The following is a 21,255-nucleotide window of genomic DNA, read 5'->3' as shown; positions in this document are numbered from 1 at the left end:
TTCATGGCTTCCCAGGTGGGGCTAGTGGTAAAGAACCCACCTGTCAATGCAGGAGACATGAGAGACAAGGGTTCCATCTCTGGGTTGGGAAGATCCCCTGGAGGGGGAAATGGCAACCCACTCCAGCATTCTAGCCTGGAGAATCCCATGGACAGAGGAGCCTGGTGGGCTACAGTCCACGGGGTTACAAAAGAGTCAGACACAACTGAAGTGACTTAGCACCACTTTACATGGAAGAAATTTAGCTTTTTATCACTGTGATTCTGGCATAAGGAAAGTTGGGCACCATCCCTTGTCTCCCTTTTTGTAAACCTCCTTTCCATCTTGTTACTACTCTCCTGCCTGTTTTCAGATATCCAGTGCTCTGTGTAGACTCATTAATACCTGGGGCCGACCAACTTCTTATCCTTTCCTCTGTCCCTGGAAGAGACGCACATAACCAGCTCATCAACACAGATGCATGAAAGACACATTATCATTTGAGTGACATTACATTGTTGCAACACAGGGATATGTTTTGAGAAGAGAAGATGATGACAATCAATACAAATAAAAGAACATCTAATTGTGAAATCTAACATTAGGTCAAAATGGGGAGAGTGTTTTCCTGTAAATTACTTTTTGCAGGCATATCATATTACACAATAACTCATCTGAGCACTCAGTGCCCACCAGGTACTCAGTGAAAGTGAAAGTCGCTCAGTTGTGTCTGATGCTTTGCGACCCTGTGGACTGTAGAGTCCATGGAGTTCTTCAGGTCAGAATATTGGAGTAGGTAGCCTTTCCCTTCTCCAGGAGATCTTCCCAACCCAGGGATCGAACCCAGGTCTCCTGCATTGCAGGTAGGTTCTTTACCAGCTGAGCCACCAGGTACTTGGTAGTGGAGTCAACAACGGACAGTGGACTTCTATGGGACAGGTAACCTTGAACAGATTTTCAAAGCTTTAGACTCCTGTTCAGTACCCATTTTCCTTCATGCCAAATAAAAATTCAGCCAATCACTCTCTCTTCCAACACATCTTTATCAGGCACCAACATCGTGTACAGTCCTAGTACTTGGCGTGCAACTATCCTTTTAGGGACTTTCGGTCCAGCCAGGGTGGAGACAAAAAACTATGTGCAATTCAGACCAGCACAGTATGTATTGTGAAGAAGGTGCACTACTGGGAGACATAGAAGAGTTCACCAGAGCACTGGGTACCACTCCGCACAGTAACTCCCTCAACCAGAGGCTGAAGGGCAAGGAGGGCTCTCCAGGTGGAAGGAGCAGGAGGTACGCCCCAGAGCAGAGAGACTGTGGTGTGGGGTTAGGAAGTGCCAGTGGTTTGGCTCCTCTACAGCACTGGGTTCACATGGCATGAAAACAACCGCAGCCACAACCCTTACACTAAGCCAGGTGGAGCTCTAAAGCTTTGCATTGCCCTCTCGCTGGCTTCAAAGCTGCCATCAACACAAGAACCAGAAGACCCACTGTGCTCTGTGTCCACTCTTCCACTGTCTCTCACCCAGGGACTCACTGCCACACTCGGCCAGAAAAGCTTCAGGACTAACTCTATCATGTCCCCCACCCCTGTGGCCATGGATCCCTATGGGAACCCCAGTCAGATTATTTCTTATCACCTGGACCATCCCCGAAGAGCTCCGTGCATCACTGAACCTGACCCAGGCCTGCTACTGCTGCTGCTAAGTCACTTTAGTTGTGTCTGACTCTGTGCAACCCCATAGATGGCAGCCCACCAGGCTCCCCCTTCCCTGGATTGTCCAGGCAAGAACACTGGAGTGGGTTGCCATTTCCTTCTCCAATGCACGAATGTGAAAAGTGAAAGTAAAAGTGAAGTCATGTCCGACTCTTCGTGACCCCATGGACTGCAGCCTACCAGGCTCCTCCGTCCATGGGATTTTCCAGGCAAGAGTACTGGAGTGGGGTGCCATTGCCTTCTCTGTGACCCAGCCCTACAAACCATCCCAATCCCTCAAACTGGTCCACAGACCTTCCTGGATATGTCATCCATTATCGTCAAAACTCATTCCTCTTCAGTCTTGTCTCTGACTGAATGATCTCTCCTCTCCTTGGTGGGTTCTCCCAGAGAACCCTGCTCCCTCAGCCTCCTTCCCAGTGACAGCTGCTTTTCTTCTAATCCCATGCACTGTGCGGTCTGAAGGAAGAGGAGGGATCCTGTTTGCTCCTTATTTCTAATTTCTATTTCTCCCTCCTCCCTAAAACTCCCTGTCCTCCTTGAAGCCATTCCCTTGTGAGCATCTCTCCTTCCCTGGAGTCATCTCAAGGTCTCTGAGTCACTCACCCTCACTCTGTGGGGACTTCAGCACTTGGCTCACTGTTTCCCCACACTCCTCCCATCGTAATGTCTGAAAGTGAAAGTCACTCCGTTGTGTCCGACTCTTTGTAACCCCATGGACTGTATACTCCTCGAAATTCTCTAGGCCAGAATCTTGGAGTGGGTAACCTTTCCCTTTTCCAGGGGATCTTCCCAACCCAAGGATCGAACCCAGGACTCCCACACTGCAGGTGGATTCTTTACCAGCTGAGCCACAAGGGAAGCCCAAGAATACTGGAGTGGGTAGCCTATCGCTTCTCCAGTGGATCTTCCCAACCCAGGAACCAAACCAGCATGTTCTGCATTGCAGTTGGATTCTTTACCAACTGAGCTATCAGGGAAGCCCTCATAATGCATGGTGCTTCCCAAATTCGTGTAATGGATCCTTCCCATCCTAGACTTTCACTTTCTTGATCTCCTCTCCAATGATCTTGTCCATTGCCCTACCCCAGCCACCCACAGATTTTTCCCTTGTAAGAGTGAAAAAGTTGGCTTAAAGCTCAACATTCAGAAAACGAAGATCATGGCATCCGGTCCCATCACTTCATGGGAAATAGATGGGGAAACAGTGGAAACAGTGTCAGACTTTATTTTTCTGGGCTCCAAAATCACTGAAGATGGTGACTGCAGCCATGAAATTAAAAGACACTTACTCCTTGGAAGGAAAGTTATGACCAACCTAGATAGCATATTCAAAAGCAGAGACATTACTTTACCAACAAAGGTTCGTCTAGTCAAGGCTATGGTTTTTCCTGTGGTCATGTATGGATATGAGAGTTGGACTGTGAAGAAGGCTGAGCGCCAAAGAGTTGATGCTTTTGAACTGTGGTGTTGGAGAAGACTCTTGAGAGTCCCTTGGACTGCAAGGAGATCCAACCAGTCCATTCTAAAGGAGATCAGCCCTGGGATTTCTTTGGAAGGACTGATGCTGAAGCTGAAACTCCAGTACTTTGGCCACCTCATGTGAAGAGTTGACTAGCTGAAACTCCAGTACTTTGGCCACCTCATGCGAAGAGTTGACTCATTGAAAAAGACTCTGATGCTGGGAGGGATTGGGGGCAGGAGGACAAGGGGACGACAGAGGATGAGATGGCTGGATGGTATCACTGACTCAATGGATGTGAGTCTGAGTGAACTCCGGGAGTTGGTGATGGACAGGGAGGCCTGGCGTGCTGCGATTCATGGGGTTGCAAAGAGTCGGACACGACTGAGCGACTGATCTGATCTGATCTGAAGAAACCATATACACTTCAAAACTTCAAAGTTTTCCTTTTTCTGGCTTCCATTTTCCATCTACTCACTTTCTATCTACACTTTCTGGTTCAGTCCCTCCAGTCCTCTGAGGCCAGAAGTTTCCCAGTCCCACAACCACCAGTCCATTGGTTCTATCGTCTTTCCACAGCCCTTCTCCCCTCACATCCTCACTTCCCTCCATGTCCATCTCAGCTCCCACAGTCCTTCACTGTAATCACCTCCTCACATACCCCTTCTCCTCCCTTGTCATCAGTCTTTATTACACTCTATTGGCTGAATTAGAAGCTTCCTTAAATCCACTCTCTGTTCAATCTGTTCCTGCCCCTGAAGTACTGAGCGTGGCAAAAGAAAGCAATGGCTATTGGCCTTATTTTAGTTCCATGAGCACTGACTTCAGCAGAGCCATTGGTGTTGCCCAAAGAGTCCTTGAGAGGCAGCATCATGGGGGATGGTTTATGGAGACAGACTTCTTGGTTTGGATTTTGCACTCTGCCCCTTACCAGCTGTATCATCACAGGGTATTTATTTTCACTTTCTGTGCCTCCATCTTTTCATCTATAAAATAGGAAGAAGTAGAATACTTATTTCTGGGATTGAAGGGAGGATTCAATGAGCTCGGTCTCTGTGCTTCCAAGACCAACCTTCCTGCATGTGCCCTCAGTCTCCTTACTTCCCATGTCTAAGCATTTTCTGCTCACTCTCCCGCACCATCAAATTTGCCATCTTACCTGGATCATTCCATCATCATATCTACATACTCTCATACGCTTCATTGACCTACCAACCTTCAGGTAGCTTCCCAATTTTCTCTTCCCTCTTCACTGTAAAGTGCCTCAAAAGAAATCTCTACGTCTATCCCTCCGCCTCCCATTTTCTTTGAGATCCACTCCTAGAAAATTTTTTTTTTTTCCACTACTGCTCCATCAAAACTGCCTTCGTCAGGTTTATCAATGACCCCTATATTGCCAACACCATGGTAACTCTTCACCCCAGTTTTATTTGACCTGTCAAATGTCTTGCATTTGGCAAGGCTAGTTACTCCTTCTGGAAACACTTGTCTCACTTGACTTCCTGGCACCACACCCTTGTATTTCTCTTCTTTTCTCTTTGGCTGCTTCTCTTCAGATTCCTTTGCTATTTCTTCCCCATATTCTTGATGTCTAAATATTGCTGGGATCAGGGGTTCCACCCTTGGCCCTCTTCCTTCTCTACTTATGCTGACTTCCTGGGTGGTCTCATCCAGTTTCAAGTGTTAGATGCCATCTCAAAGTTGGTGATACTCTGTCTCCAACATCCTCATGGTTCAGTTTATTACTTCCTTCAGGTCTTGGCTTATATTTCACCTCACATGCAGGTGTTCCCACACCATCACTATATTCTCTCACTGTTTTATTTTCTTCTTAGTACTTTTCTTCATCTGCCATTTATTTATTTGTGTATAGAAAACCTTCTGGAAACAGGGAAATTATCCACTTTGTAGAGTGCTTCATGCATAGAAAGCTACCAATAAGTGTGTTAAATAAAAGCATGATTTCATTCAGTCCCAACAACACCCCCACAGTGCTGTTGGAAAGGTTACTACAAATGAGGAAATGGAATAATTTAGGCCCTTGTCACACAGCTGGCAATTCAGGCAGCCCAACTCCAGAGCCTACATGCTCCCTAGTGCACTGCAGAAGCCAGAGAGGTACAGAGTCGAGATCACAGGGTATTTCTATGGAATTTATCTCGAGGGTTATGGCGAACTACTTGGGTAGGAGTTTGGGGGTAGGGAAGTGACATGCCCTGGGTAAAGTGCTGTGTGTGTGCATGATAAATCACTTCAGTTGTGTCTGACTGTTTGTGACCCTATGGACTGTAGTCTGCCAAGCTCCTCTGTGGGACATGGGATTCTCCAGGCAAGAATACTGGAGTGGATAACCATGCCCTCTTCCAAGGGATTTTCCCAACCCAGGGATCAAACCCATGTCTCCTGCATCTCCTGCATTGCACGTGGATTCTTTACCACTGAGCCACCAGGGAAACCCAAGTAAAGGGCTGACTCCATCCCAAACATGCCCATAATTGCCTGCTTCAGTTCCTGGGCAATCAAATCATGCCATTTCAGAGGCTGTCTTGGTGCTTTGTTGGAAAGTTTAGGCTGACAGTGTTTATAAGCTCTGCCAGCATCAAACTGGCCTGTGCTGTCAATGTTTAAGGTGGATTTAGTTAAGAGCTTCAAATCAACTTCATCTTAATGTCTATGGAATTGAAAACCTTTCTTGCTGTTTCCATAGCAGCTTGATAGTTGACATAATTCCTAAAGAAGCTTATATATTAATTTAGCCCAGGAACCATTTAGTCTGTTCATGTGCTGCTGACCCAAAATATCACAACTTGAGTGAGATAGTCTAGTAAATTACTAAGCTGTTTAAAGTACACATAATGTTTCAAGCTATAGTTGGGGAGGACAGGGTTTCCAAAAATCTGATTAAATTAAGTCTCCTGTAATTTACAGATTTGACTTCTTTAAAGTTTAGAACTCCAAACATCCTAGCCTTTCCAGCAGCTCATACAGGAGGCTTGTAAGACGCATGAGATATTTCCACATAGACAAAAAATGCATTTGGTGAATAGATGTTAAAATTCACCTGGTTTCCATGGTGAAATGAACTGCTGTTTTCTGTTCTAAAGGGAACCAACTGTTCACCCTCCGATACCTCCAAAGCCCAGTTCCACTGTTTCATCTCCTAACCAGCCGAAGCAAGATAATAGGTAAGACCTAACATTCCAGAATTTCTTGCAAAATGAAGTTTAAAGGAAATGACACCATATGAATTGTGACTTATGCAAAGCATGGGTATGTTTTTTGTGCAGGGTCACTGCAGAAGCACTTGGAAAGCTGCTCTAATTCCATTTGCCCACACAAATGTGTATTTATGTTTGCCTCTGGGGTCGCTGAGGGTAGGACACAACTGAGTGACTTCACTTTCACTTTTCACTTTCATGCATTGGAGAAGGAAATGGCAACCCACTCCAGTGTTCTTGCCTGGAGAATCCCAGGGAAGGGGGAGCCTGGTGGGCTTCCCTCTATGGGGTTGCACAGTGTCGGACACGACTGAAGTGACGTAGCAGGAGCAGCTGGATACTTATGGCTGCTACCTGTCCTGTGGAAACAGACTTTCAAGATAGAAACTGAGCAATAGTCACGCCCAGGAGATATTCATACTCAGGTGTCCTCTACTTTATGTATTGGGAACCAATATGTCAGGAAGCCTCTCTCCCTGTATATAAATATATATGTATATATGTGTGGCAGTGGAGGCTTAGTCACTCACTTGTTCCAACTCTCTGTGACCCCAAGGATAGTAACCCGCCAAGCTCCTCTGTCCATGGGATTTCCCAGGCAAGAAAACTGTGCAGGTTGCCGTTTCCTTCCCCAGGGGATCTTTCTGACCCAGGGATCAAACCCATGTCTCCTGCATTGAAGGTGGATTCTTCACCACTAAGCCACCAATGAAGCCCATTTATTGATATATATATGTATTGCTTATATATTGATATGTATATATATTGCAAAGAGTTGGATATGACTTAGCTATTGAATGACAGCAACAAGAACAAATATGTGTATAATATATATGTATATATTTATATACAAACACACACACACGTGTATATATATATATCTTAACTAGTTAAGATTCCCATTAAGAGCTACATTTTCTAACAAAAGATGTTCTTAAAACTTTGTGTTACTGCTCAAACCCTCCCTTACGTTAGAAAATACCTCTGGGTAGTTCTTTAGTCTTACTGAGACATTTGTAACTTATTTAAAAGCTACAACAAATTTTGAAAAATATTATAATTACCTTGCCTCCAAATCAAGGGAAAAAAAAGACAGACTTGCTTTTTCATTTTGAAACTCCAGTGCTCTCTAATTAATATTTAGCAACAAATATTTAGAGACTAATTTGGAGATCTGAGCACCTCCCCATGTGTTGCTGTTAAACAGTTTACTAATCTCAAGCTATTTTCCAAGACTCACACAGCACATTTCCACTATTGTTGAGAGATTTTTAAAATGGTGTCTCAGTGAAGACTGAATACATTAGATTTGCTTGATGGCCTGCCTTTGATTCTTTTGTATTTTTACTTTTTGATGGTGATTTTTTTGACAACATGTAGGACTATTGGAAAACTGTTCTTCATTAAGAGGATAACTTTGCCCAGAAAATGCTGATTGCGTGACAGGGCTATGTAGCTTTAGGCATTCAACTTAATGTGTTAAAAACTCAGGTCTGAATTTCTATTCACTGAAATGTCACAGGATCTTTGAAATTTTGTCCTTAGGAAGAGAGGATAATATTTTTTAATGTTAAAAAAATTCTTCTTCATTGAATTAATGAAAAATATAGGCCAGATTTATGATGTCTAATCTGTGCAATGGTTATAATTATACACTTGAAAATAACTTTTCAGGCTTTCTATCTTATATTATTTTTCCTTTTACTTTGACAGTATTGAGCAATGTAATATTAATGTGAATTGGATTTTTCAGAGGGCTAAAAAAGTTGGTGTTAGTACCTCCTGAATTCAAAACCTTGGATTCTAGAGCAGTGAATTGAATAGATTCAAAAGAAGCTAAATTTCATCAGAACTGGTCTAATCTGTTTTTACTACTCTAATTTATTTCTTCCACAAATGATCCTAAATATAAAATGAGGACAACTTGCATGTTTTAAACCCTGATTACTTTAATCACAGCAAGATGATTTTAATGAAAGAATATGAAAGGGAAGTGTTTCCTATGTAATTAACACATGTCCTCAGGAGTACAAAAAATAGTTGAATTTAGTTTCTTGAGAACAAGCAAGAATGTGTAAGTAGGTCAATTAGATACTTAGAAAAAAAGCTGAGAAAAGCCTTATACCACAAATTGTTACAGAACCTAACACTGTAAAACTTAATTCTAACAACTCAGTGTGGTCATTCCCAATGTGGTGGGTGTGCTGGAAAAATGAAAGTGTTTACCATATTATCTGAGCAAACATATTTTTTGATAGTATTCAAATGGGTTGAGTCTTTGAGAAAAAGATGTTCCTGACACCTAACAAAACATGATTTTTACTACTTAAAAACTTTGTATCATTATTTAATAGAGATAAGTGTATTTATCTAATAAAGATAAGTGCTTTATCGATGACTGAAAACTAAAATAAATGAACATGAACATATTTAGAAGTTTATTTCCACAGTGCTGTTATTCCAGAAAGCACACTTTCATCTCTTTGAATGTAAATGTTTCATAAATTTAAATTTAACAGAGAAGTGTTTTCTTATCTAACAGACATTATCTTTAATTTGAAAAATATAGGCAGATATATCCAGCTAAACCAAGTGTACATACAGAAGCCAACAGATCTGCTGAAAGAAATATAAGGTACAATGATCTATCCTGATATCTCTATCTCTATATCTATATAATTGTATAAATGATAAAGTATGCTTTATTAGAACACTGAAACATACATGAAATTAATAAAACAGACAAAATCAGTTTTCCATCTGACTTCAATAGTGGGTAATAAATATTTTTATATGTACTTAGATAATTTTATTCCTTTTATTGTATTTCTAAATATTACATTAAGAACAACCAAAATTCCCTGAATGTGATAACAGAATAAGATCAAACCCCTTAAGGCAGGAAAATCTCTCTTTATTCCTAACACTTGTCCCAGAGCCTATGACATAAGCTGATGTTGATGTGTAAGGGAATAGGTGGAAATACAGTCATCTGACTGAACGTCTACAAAACCTTTGCTTGGAATTGGCCGTATGATAAGGTCACTGAGCTTCTCCTGCACCATCAGTAAAAGGCTTACAAATTGTACTGATGCTTTTGAGTAAGATTTCCCCATGACAGTCCTGGTTTACGCCTATTGTCTTAAACATCCCATCTGGTTTAGTATTTGTTTTAGATGTATCTTTATTTATTTATTTGAAAAAATACTATTTTTGAAATTTGTTTTTGAACAATGTTATTTTATAAGTCAACCAATATGATAAACCAGTTTGTTTTTTATGGTAAAAAACACAGCATTAATTTACCATCTTGTTCATGTGGGATAAGTCGCTTCAGTTGTGTCTAACTCTTTGCAACCCCATGGACTGTAGCCTTCCAGGTTCCTCTGTCCATGGGCTTCTCCAGGTAAGAATACTGGAGTGGGTTGCCATTCCCTTCTCCAGGGGATCTTCCCGACCCAGGTTATCAAACCCATGTCTCTTATGCCTACCTCCATTGGCAGGCAAGTTCTTTACCACTAGAGCCACCTGGGAAGCCCATCTTAATTTACCATCTTAACTATTATAATGAATCTTTATTTTAAACAATTTTTTTAACTGAAAACACTTTTAAAAGTGCAAAACTTTATGTATTTTTTTTCTTTATTATCCCCCGTGACTCTTAGACTTATGTCACGCAGATACCTTACCTTTTAGGAGAGTTAAAGGAGTTACCTACTGACTTAAGGTACAGTTGTATCTCAGCATTTTCTACAGTATGTCCTATGTGCCACAAGATATCAATGAATGTTCTGGGAAAGAGGCATTTAAAAGCCAACACATTTAGGAAACACAGGAGAATAGATTTCTCTATCATGAATTTCCAGAGCCTTCAGTGTGCATATATGTACATTCCAAATCTCTAAAAGTCAGTTATGTTTCCTCAGTTCACTTGACTACAAAATTCTTTCTTCATGGAACTCTGTTAACTTTCTATACAGTATTGTTTATGAAACACAGGTCTTAATTCAGGTAAACCTAAAATTATTCCTTTTCATGACCTAGAGATGTAAGTCCATTACATGTCAGGTGATTCCACATACCCTACAGTTTTAAATGTACTTTCTTTCCCTTTGGAAGACTAAGAAGACAGATACTTTCACTTCATATAAGGGGTTAATTGATCTTCTGAATATGTTGCTCAATGTTGCTTGAAAACTGCAAGTGTTAGTCACTCAGTCGTGCCCGACTCTTTGAGCCCCTGTGAGTGGTAGCCTGCCACGCTCTTCTGTCCATGGGATTCTCCAGGCAAGAATGCTGGAGCGGGTTGCCATTCCCTTCTCCAGGGGATCTTCCCAACCCAGGGATCGAATCCAGGTCTCCTGCATTGGCATGTGGATTCTTTACCATATAAGCCACCAGGGAAGCCCAAGGATATATGCTCAGTGCCATTATAATGTTATGTATAATGTATGCTCAGTGACATTATAATGATCTCTGGTTGATAGAAAAACTTCTAAACATACTCTGTGTTTACTTGTGCAGTTAATTGAATTTCCCCCCCATATCCTTTTTAAGTACGTAACTTGCACATAGCAGATAGACGTCTTTAGGAGAAACTGTAATTATTTCAGTGAGCACTAGGTGGCAGAGGCGATGCCCCAGTGGAGTGACTGGCGTGCACGTGTGCCCTTTCGTGAGTGCTGTGAGCTGATGTGATAGGCTATTGTTACTCAGTTAAAGTCAGTAATTTCTGATAACGTATGGACTTTTGCTTTCTTCACTGAACACAGTTACTTTAGTTCCTTTAAGCATAGCTCAGTTGTCATTGACATGAGTTTATTTTTCATTGTTTGAAGGAGTCAGGATCTGGAGAACATTGTCAAAGTGGCCACTTCGCTTCAGAAAACTAACAAGGGGTGAGCGCTCAAGAGGTTTTGAACTTGCATTTTTCTTCTCTCTCTGTTTCAAAAATGCTTAGCCAGTACCTTTAAATCTTCCAAATATTAACGAAAGCCTGATGCTGCTTATTATATATAATTTGAAGGAAGAAAGAGTCACTCTCTAGATTAGTGTTCCTGAGAAACGGGTAATACTGACACGGACGGACACTCTTCTTTCTCCGCTTTCTCTTCTGTGGAGTGATGCTCATGGTGCTGACCTTGCTCCAAACCCCCAGTCCTGTACGTATGTTCTGACCCGGGTCTGTGCTTGTCCATCTCCCCAGCACCCCCATATAGAATGCCCCAGGTTATTTTCAACTTCCTCCCCAAACGTGGTATTTCCTGCCTTCTCTGTGTTCTTTCATTCAGGCAAGCCCACCTTTCTGGAATCATTTTTGATTCTTCCATCTTGACCCCTCTATGTAGTATCAGGCATGTGTGGATTAAATGTCTAAAGTGCCCTGCACACACCCATGGTCTCACCCAGTTCAAACCCTCATTGGTTCCATCACAGGTTATCAGAGTAGCTATTCAGACTGACTGACATTCCTCCAGTCTCTTCTCCCACTAGACCATTACTACCATCACTGCTGGAATTTTCTTTCTATGATTCTGCTTGAAAAATCACTCCACGTGGCTCCCCATGGCCTAGTCAATTGCATATAACTTCATGTAACGCCTTTGTTAACCTGGTTCTGACCTAACATTCCTTAGCAATTTTGGACTTCACCAGTTCCATTTATCCTACATTCAATACCAAATTAAACCACTTCCTTTCTGAAGTTTCCAGAGCCTCTGCCTTTGTCTATACCATTCTATTCATGACGCCTTTTCCAGCCTCAAGGCCACCGTATCAATACATTCAAGTTCTACCCATTTTTCAAGATCCAGATCAGATACCAACGCCTCTGTGAGGTCTTTTCCAAGTGAGTGACCCAGTGAGATGTGACTTCTGCCTCCTTAAGCGATTAGAGTCCTAGTATTCAAGTTACATAACAGCTAATCATATTTAGTATTGTTTTGTGGTATTTATGTAAATGTCTCATCTTCTTTGTTATCTCTTTAATCTCCTAGAGCAGATATTTTGTCTTTCTCACCATCTGTCATCTGCAAAGTCTAACGCAATGCTTTGTGCAAAGCAGAAGTGTTTATATAGTGGATAATGGTAAGACAATGCTGAGCAGTGAGAAAACCTTGGGTATAAACATTCCGTGGTTTAATCCCGTGCCTACAGAATTTTTTTCCTTGTTCAGTGGAAGTTAGCAGTGCTAAGAGGGTTGTTAGGATTGCCAGCTCAAAGACCTAAGAAGGAGTCACAGAAGTGATGGTGAGCTCTTCTCTGCAGCTCATGGACACAGTCTAAATTTGGACAGAGACAGTGGAAAGTATCCTAAAATTTTTATTTTCGTTTCTTCCGTTGTCTAAGTGTCTAGATTTCTCATTTTTTAATTTATTTTTGTTTGAGGAATATTTTTATGGGGATTGAACAGTGTTTTGGACTGGATAATTTTTGACAGCTGTTTAAGGGAGAGATAGGTGAGTGATGCCGAAGGGCAATTACGGTTTGGCACCAGTCAAACAAAAACAGTGAGAGCTTCAGTTGGATTAGCTTTCCTGTCCCCTCTTCCTCACCAGGATACACAAATTCCACAGCCAGACACATTATTCACAGGGAGAAGCTGCTACTTTGACGGGGACCGGGGGAAATGTCTGATGCTCTGGGCTATATGTAGGGACTCGATATAGCTTTTATGTTTATCTGAGTTGCTTTGTAATACTCCTTTGGGAAATGGACTATTACTCCTATCTGACTAAGAGCATTTAATTTATTGCAAATGCAGTGGTGAAACTTAATATCCAAGCTTTCATCAACTTGATGCCATTTTTAAAGCCCAGCTTCTTCATTCACAATGCAGTCCACATTTTACTTAATTTCCCACAGAGTGTCTTTTCATGATCTATGCTAATTTTCTTGTGGAACCCCAAATCCTGATAATCTCATCATTGTGACTCACCAGTCAGAAAGGTTTGGAGCGAAAATGTATAGAGCTTGCTCTTTCCCTAGGGGACGTGGAACAGATTTGTAGCCTCAGAGTTGGAAGGTAGAATTTCAAATAAGAGATGACAATATAGTGTTGTGTTAGGGTCTGGGTAACATTTGTCCCATGCAAGGATAGAACATTAATCCATTTTTTGTCAGGATTAGCAACTTTCACATTTCTATATTTATTCTCAGCCTTTGGCTCTACCAATGAATACGCAATATTACTTGAAAGGATTCATCTCTGTGATGGCCGTTGATTGAATACGTTTTTCAGGTCCCTGAGAGGACCATGCCAGTAACTATTCTGGTGATCTGCTGTACCAGGCATCTCTAAGCACATTAGTGACTCAGTGACCTCTCGAGAGCTGAGCCAAAGTCTTGGTGCCTCTAAATTCAGTTTAAAAAATAAATATGGCAAGCATTTTAAAAATGAAAACATTAATATTGCCTGGGTACTGTTTACTATAATTGCCAAAATTAATTGAGAGTTTATGACATGCTAGGCATCACGCTGATCACTTTCTATTCATTAACTTATTGGTTCTTTTCTGAGGTGGGGACGATTAGTATTCTTACTTTGCAACTGAAAAAACTGAGAGAGCAAGAGGTTAGACAACTCACCCAGAGTCACCAAGTAATAAGCAGTAAAGCCTGGATTGGAATCCAAGTATCCCTGACTTGGGAACCTGAATGTCTAACTACCTACTTCCTTGGCCTCCTGGTCTACACCAGTGATGACTCAAGAAGAAAGAGGAACATTGAGAAAGTGTGGAAAATGTGTGGTTTTAGAGCAGGAAGAAGAGAGAACCAAGATTTATGAACTGGAAAACTGGATGAGGAAAGCAAGAGAAATGAGGGTAAAGCGGGTAGATAGAAGGGATGAGGGGAGGAGGTTCTGTGAGGAGCAAACAGGAAGGAAAATCCACTCCAGTCACCTTCTTGGGGGAGAGGGCTGAGCTAAGGAATATTCCAGAACCCAGGGGTTTGGCTTAAACAGGTAGCTCCTGAAAAAGCAGCCAATAGACTTCACAGTTCTCAAATACAAAAGCAGGAGAGCAAATCTAGCTGACCTGGAATGAGGGAGAGTAGAATTCCAGAAAGAGACCAGACTTACTGATAAACAAGTGTTTTCCAAAATTTTCTCTGTGCAAGCACATTATGCAAAGATAGAATCTATAATAAGTCAACATACCTATATTTTTTGATGCACTTTGACCTTGTATTAAGCATCTACTGTGTGAAAAACTCCGGATTAAGCACTGAAGAGGATCCAATATAAAACTGTTCTAAATTTTAAGTGGTGTGGGAGTGTGTGTATGTGTCTGTGTTTCTCTCTATGTACACTCACACTTATATATGTAGAAGCAAGGAGACAATTGTGTGACTATTACTGGGTTGGGCAAAAAGTTTGGTTAGTGAATAAGTTATTCAATAAAATTCTTGGTGAATCTGAAAAACATGTCTTATTTTTACTTAAAATTAAGCAAACTTTTTGGCCAACCTAATACATTACAAAGTATAGCAAGGTAAGTACCATAAAGGAGATATAAAAACCCAAAACACTGCAAAGCTTCCAAAAATGTAGGACTCTCTATTCACTAAAAGGACTGGGAAAGATTTGTTGCAGAAAGGTCTGTCTGAGGAGAGCTTTGGAAGATAGACATGTTTTTCATGGATGATGAAGGTGGGATATTTGTTGAACTTCAGAAAACTCAGAAACAGTTGTTTTAAGCTGAATCTGTCCCTGACTTTTACTGAATGGAGATATTCTTTCTCTTCCCAAAGTGAAGAATTGGATAATCTCATCAAAATGAACAAAAGTTTGAATAGGTAAGATTTTTTTTTTTTTTTTTTGCTTTATTACTGAATTCCCTTTGGTGCTTTTCAGTAGTTTAGAGCATGAGGACCCATATACTGGGCTAGTCAAAAGTGTCCTACAAATCTTGGACAAAAAGCTTGCAGAAATCTTCATTTCATCATTGTTACAAATGGTTATTACAATTTAAAGGTACTAATATTAAACTGTCATTGATTTTCATACACCATTGTTTAGTAAAGCAGTTATAAAAATAAACACATTTATCTTCCTGAAATTCCATTATATTAGTATGTAAATAGTTTCGTTTGGTCACTGAATGCTTTTAGTTTAATCACTACAAAACCCACTAATTTTCTTAGTTAATATTACCTGCTTATTTTGAATCATTTGTAATTGCATAATTTACAGATCTTATTAATTGAAGCTTGAAGTGCAATTTTAGTTTTCTCTCTGTTACTTGGCCCACTAATGCACAAAATAAGTAGGTACCAGAGTGAAGGAGAAACAAAGCAAATATCAAATGAGTTCATAGATCTGATGATAAAGAGATGTGATTTTTCATGCCCTGTGTTGACAAAAATGATCTATTGATAAATGACTACCAAGGACTCACCTGGAAGGAAAGTTATGACCAACCTAGACAGCATATTAAAAAACAGAGACATTACTTTGACAACAAAGGCCCGTCTAGTCAAGGCTATGGTTTTTCCAGTGGTCATGTATGGATATGAGAATTGGACTATAAAGAAAGCTGACCACTGCAGAATTGATGCTTTTGAACTGTGGTGTTGGAGAAGACTCTTGAGAGTCCCTTGGACTGCAAGGAGATCCAACCAGTCCATCCTAAAGGAGATCAGTCCTGGGTGTTCATTGGTAGGACTGATGTTGAAGCTGAAACTCCAATACGTTGGCCACCTGATGCGAAAAGCTGACTCATTTGAAAAGACCCTGATGCTGGGAAAGATTGAGGGCAGGAGGAGAAGGGGACAACAGATGATGAGATGATTGGATGGCGTCACCAACTCAATGGACATGGGTTTGGGTGGACTCCAGGAATTGGTGATGGACAGGGAGGCCTGGTGTGCTGTGGTTCATGGGGTTGCAAAGAGTCGGACACGACTGAGTGACTGAACTGAACTGAACCAATGACTCACTACGATTTGCTGCTTTTCAGTTTTTTTTTTTTTTTTTAATTTACAGAGAGAGGAGGTATTAGATCAGGAATCAGACTCCGCAGTCTGATGAGGCCAGGCGGGTAGAGATGCATGAAGGGAGCTGGCTCTGAAACATGGAGGGAGTGCCTGTCTCAGATGCCTGAATGTTTCTCAGCTCCAATTGCAATGTGAGAATTTGAGCCCAGAGTTGCAGGACACTTTCAGGAGATTCTGAAACTCCAGGCGTCCACATGTCATGATCAGCTTTGTAAATATTGGCTCATACTATAACATTTCTTGAATGCAAACAATGGACTTATTACAGCTTGCAGCTCCCCAGTTTGTATCTTCTTTTCTTTTCTCCAAGGTCCACTGCAATTTAATATTTGAGTCTAGGAAAAAAATCTGTTTGGAATAAAGTGATTTCAGGAATTGTGGCTCATCTTTCCCAAACAACTTCTATTTCCTATCTCAGATATAAACTGATCTTTGCTTATATGAGTTAAGTATCCATCATTAATAGTGACAAGGTTTTTTACTCAATTCTTTTAAAGAAATCAAGGTCTCGATGGTCTCTTCAGAGCAAATCTTAAGTCAGAATTAATGGAGAAAAGGTAAGTGCATCTGTCTCTAACCTGAAAATATTATCTTCCAGATTGCTTGTTTTATTCTTTCAGACATTAGCTGGAAGGGAGTTATCTCCTCTGGCATAAAAATGTGCTAACAGATGGGGCAGTGCACTCAGTATTGTACATGTAGTTCAGACATAATTGCCCAGAAGGATTTCTGCTGCTCTATTCAGTAAGAGTAAATGAGCAATTCATGAAAATTTTTTACTGTATCTGACCTTTCAAGATAACATAATTTTTTTTTCAATATGCAGTCTCTTATTTTAATTTCTTTGTGTTTTTTAGAGCCAAAAGCCTTGAAAATCTCATCTTTGTGAATACCCGGACAGATAAAGATGGCAAAGGGTAAGATCTGATTGAGACTCTTACAGCCTTTTTTGATTGATTTGTAAACTGTGTGCCATTTCCTGGGGGAGACCTTCTGCTCAAGACAAGAGTCAGACAGGCTGGTGGAACAGACCCTTGATCAGGGTCAGGAGATGGGGGGGCGGGTATCTTGGTGCTACCTCTGTCACTAGGATCAATCAGGGTGACCCTGGACAAGTGGCCTCTGTTTCCTCAATCCATAAAATGAAGGGTATGATCTAAATAGATGGTCTCCAAGTTCCCTCTTACATCTAAAAGTGAAAGAAATCAAACAGATCACTAGACGTAGTGGACAATAGGCTGGTTTATGGACTAAATATATTCACTATAAGACATTTTGATGCCAATTGTATAGCCCCTCACCCCTGAAGTCTTTACCAGGGACTAAAGCATTTTTCAATTGGAATGTTGATCAACTCATTTCATTTGTCTATCACTCAGATGCACTTGTAAACATCTCAAGGTCAAAAGCCATGCTTTTATTGACTTTGTATCATAAAAAGTGTTAATTAATGGTCAGTAACTGAACATTTAAAGAAGTTGACTTACAGTTCTAGACTGTCACTGATATACTAGAAAATGAATTACTACTGATATTATTTTTCATGTTGAAAAATATCAAACTTTTGACAGTTTCATTAAAGAAAATCCCAGAACAATCAAGAACTGCATAAGGCTAAAGATGTATGGGGTCTCCACTGCTTTTTCTCCAGATTGGCTATTTTTACCTTGTATTTGGTTAGTCATTAGATTTGCCTTCCTAACATGATAATTTCTATTGTCCTGGTTATCTTTAAAAACCATTAATCTCTGCCAATCTGTGCACAGGCAGATATTCCAGCTTTCCTGGTCAAGCTTGGAAGTATGCCTTCTTAACCCTCTCTAATGTAGAGCACTTAACAAAATCTATATAGTAAAAATTGTTGACAATCACCACCTCCATTCAGACATCGAATACTTATTAACAACGTATTAGTATAGTATGAATCAGCAAGCATTATTATGGGTGATTTTTTTTTTAATAGAGAACAGATGAAGTGAGAAAACAGTCAATTCTCTATAAGTGGTTATATGAGTTTTCCATTAACGTGGTGGAAATTAGGAAAAGGGAGATGAGTATCACAAATCAATCATTGTATGGGCTAGGGAAGAAGAAAAAAGGGAATGATTTGTGATCTGGGATAGCTTGATAGTGACTGGGCTTTGATGCAGTAAAGACAGCTCTCAATGGTGTAGTAGGGGGCAGGCATAGTTCCTTTTCCTTCTTCCCTCCTTCTTCTTTACACAGAAAGAAAACCTCAGATGTCAACAGTCTTATCACAGTGAAAGACAGAGACAGATGAAAATAACATTGAACAATCAGGGGATTTAGAAAGATTAGCTTTCATTTTCCCTGTTTTAAGCTATCAGCCTGTGAAAGTTTTATTGGTTGTGACCAACTCATATAAAGCACTGGAGTCATCATAGAGTTATTTCTACTTTTCCAAGGTTTCTTTTTATTAAAGATAACTTTTCTAAATCTTCAAAGTGTTTAGATTCAAAATGCTGATCCTCTGATTTCTACCCTTAATATGAATGATTTTCATGTTTAAGGCAGACAATAGCTCAACACGTGTGTTAAAGTTAGCTTCCCACCAACCCACCCTCGAAGGATAAAGAAAGCAAAAGTTGAAATGTGGAAAGAACTTTTAAATTGAGTTAATCACGGCTGAGTCATGGTTGGGCCCTCACTATAGGATAGTTAGCATATCAGCATTTGGCATGAGAAGAGCTGCTTGAATTAAATATTTCTAAAGACTTCTGATGTTTTAGGTGCTGATAACATCTTACTCCTATTGTGAGAAATCTGCTGTTGAATTTTTCTCTTTCTCTCTTCACTGCTCTGCTCTCTCCACCCCCTCCAATGTTGTAAAGAAACCAAGGCCTTGGAAGTCTTATTAAAGTTAATCAAAGGGCTGACAAAATCAAGAAAGGGTAAGTAAAGCTTCTAACATGATGGGGCTCCCTTTTTTCATGCTAGCTTTTTACACCTCATTAGAAATGGAGTGTTATGGTTTCCTCTGTCACAGATGAGCCGTTGTAGTTTGGGGTCTGTCAGAGAGAGGAAGTAAGGAATATGATGAATCCTGTTTCTATAAGACCACATGCTTGCGTTGCCCTAATGTGCAAGAAAGCCTGTTATTCTATATTTTCTTAAATAACTTAAAAATGAGACAAATTTTCTATTTAAATTGAGAAATATAAAGGACAAAAAAGCAAAGTGAGAAGTGTGTTGGTAAAGTTTTTTTTTTTTTTAATTTTTTTGGTTGTCTTGGGTCTTAGCTGCGGCATGAGAGATCTAGTTCCCTGACCAGGGATTGAACCTGGGCCCCCTGCGTTAGGAGTGTAGAATCTTAACCACTGGACCACCAGGGAAGTCCTGGTGAAGCTTTTTAAACTGTGGAAATTAATAAAGATAAGCTAAGGAAAAATTACATCACAATTTCTCCAGTCAGTTGGCCCTGGAAACATCTGACACCCTTTCAGGAATGTTCTTGTTTATATGGTTTTCAGAGAAAACTGAATGCAACCTAACTGATACAGGTTTTCATATTTTTCCCAAAGAAGCCAAGATCTCAAAGAGGTTATTAAAGCAAATGCCACGACAGATCAGACAAGCAGAGGGTGAGATCAGCTTTTATGTTTCCGAATCTTGGTTATTTTCCCCTGGGTTAGCTGTGTGATTTTCTCAGCCCATTGAAGGGGGACATATCTTTGAGTCTGGCTCCTCTCCTCTGTGTCTGAACCCTATTGCCCCGAGCTTTACCCTGGAGAGTCTATAGAATGTTCTATCTTAATTTAAATTCACGTAGCCCAATAGAATCCTAGAGATTAAGTTAACTTTTTATTGATAGATATGTTTTATAACAAAAATTAATTTAATACTAGTATAATTTTCTCTGAAAGCTTGAATTAATCATAAATAATGTGGAATGTGTATATTAAAAAATACTATGGGAATACTTTGAAACTGATCTAATTTTCTTTTTTTTAAGAAGTAAAAACCTTGATAGCATTATCAAAGTGAATCCCAAAGAAAGTGCAAACACCACTGGGTAAGACATACTAGTGTCTTTAAATCTGATTTCTGTAAGTGACAATAAAATAAAATGAGTTGACATTTTAATTTCAGAAACATGTTTTACTAGCATGGAATTGGATAATAATGAGGGGCTACATGACCTTTCACTGTCTGACTCTTTGCAACCCCATAGACTGTAGCCTGCCAGGCTGCTCTGTCCATGGGATTCTCCAGGGAAGAATACTGGAGTGGGTTGCCATTTCCTTCTCCAGGGGATCTTCCCAACTCAGAGAGTGAACCTGGGTCTCCTGCATTGCAGGAACATTCTTTACCATCTGAGCCACAGGGAAGCACAAAGATAAAATGATTTGGCACTTTAATTTCATAAACATGTTTTACTAGTATGGAATTGGATAAGAATGATGGGTCACATGACCTTTCCTCCTTGCTCCCCATAAGATTGCTTATTTTTGAAGAATTGTGCCAATGTTTGATAGGAAGTTGCCTTTTCTCCCAGATTTTGGTTTGGCTTTAGAGGTGAGTTATTGAATTGAATTCCTTTGTGTCTAAAGAAAGTGCAATCTTGACATTTTAAAAGTGAGTTTTTAAAATGGCAAAGGTAACCAAGAGTGAGGCTAGACTAAAATTCATGACAGCAACTTCTCTACGGATGGTGTCTCAGAAGGCGATCTAAGGGAGGCGCTGGGCAGTACACACTGCGAGTAAGAGCCTCTCATCCTGGCCTTGCTCAGAGCTGGGCCCACAGGCAGCAGGGCCCAGTCACAGTACTTCTGCCAGCTCCTCCTGCCACCTTTGGATTCGGGCTGTGCCCTTTCTGATATTTCTCAGTGCCTTTTAATGGAGGAAACATGCATCTCCCCAA

At 40.4% G+C, this 21,255-nt stretch overlaps 1 protein-coding gene and 1 non-coding gene across 3 annotated transcripts in view; one reads left to right on the top strand and one right to left on the bottom strand.

The window, feature by feature from the left end:
* Positions 1-21,255, top strand: part of SCEL (sciellin) — a 127,266-nt gene that overhangs the window by 48,454 nt on the left and 57,557 nt on the right. For both annotated transcript variants that reach the window (XM_010855129.1, XM_010855130.1), the window contains exons 10-18: positions 6,264-6,344; positions 8,947-9,012; positions 11,216-11,275; positions 15,129-15,173; positions 16,871-16,930; positions 17,231-17,290; positions 19,226-19,285; positions 19,916-19,975; positions 20,347-20,406. In XM_010855129.1, coding sequence (XP_010853431.1) covers positions 6,264-6,344; positions 8,947-9,012; positions 11,216-11,275; positions 15,129-15,173; positions 16,871-16,930; positions 17,231-17,290; positions 19,226-19,285; positions 19,916-19,975; positions 20,347-20,406 — 552 coding nt within the window. The remainder of the gene's footprint in view (positions 1-6,263; positions 6,345-8,946; positions 9,013-11,215; positions 11,276-15,128; positions 15,174-16,870; positions 16,931-17,230; positions 17,291-19,225; positions 19,286-19,915; positions 19,976-20,346; positions 20,407-21,255) is intronic.
* TRNAR-CCU lies at positions 19,654-19,726 on the bottom strand. The gene has a single exon. It is a non-coding gene; the product is annotated as a tRNA-Arg (tRNA).

Source organism: Bison bison, unplaced genomic scaffold (assembly GCF_000754665.1).
Source record: "Bison bison bison isolate TAMUID 2011002044 unplaced genomic scaffold, Bison_UMD1.0 scf7180017864354, whole genome shotgun sequence".
NCBI lineage: Eukaryota > Metazoa > Chordata > Mammalia > Artiodactyla > Bovidae > Bison > Bison bison.
Note: the sequence above shows the minus strand (reverse complement) of the source record. Positions and strands in the feature narration are given on the sequence as shown.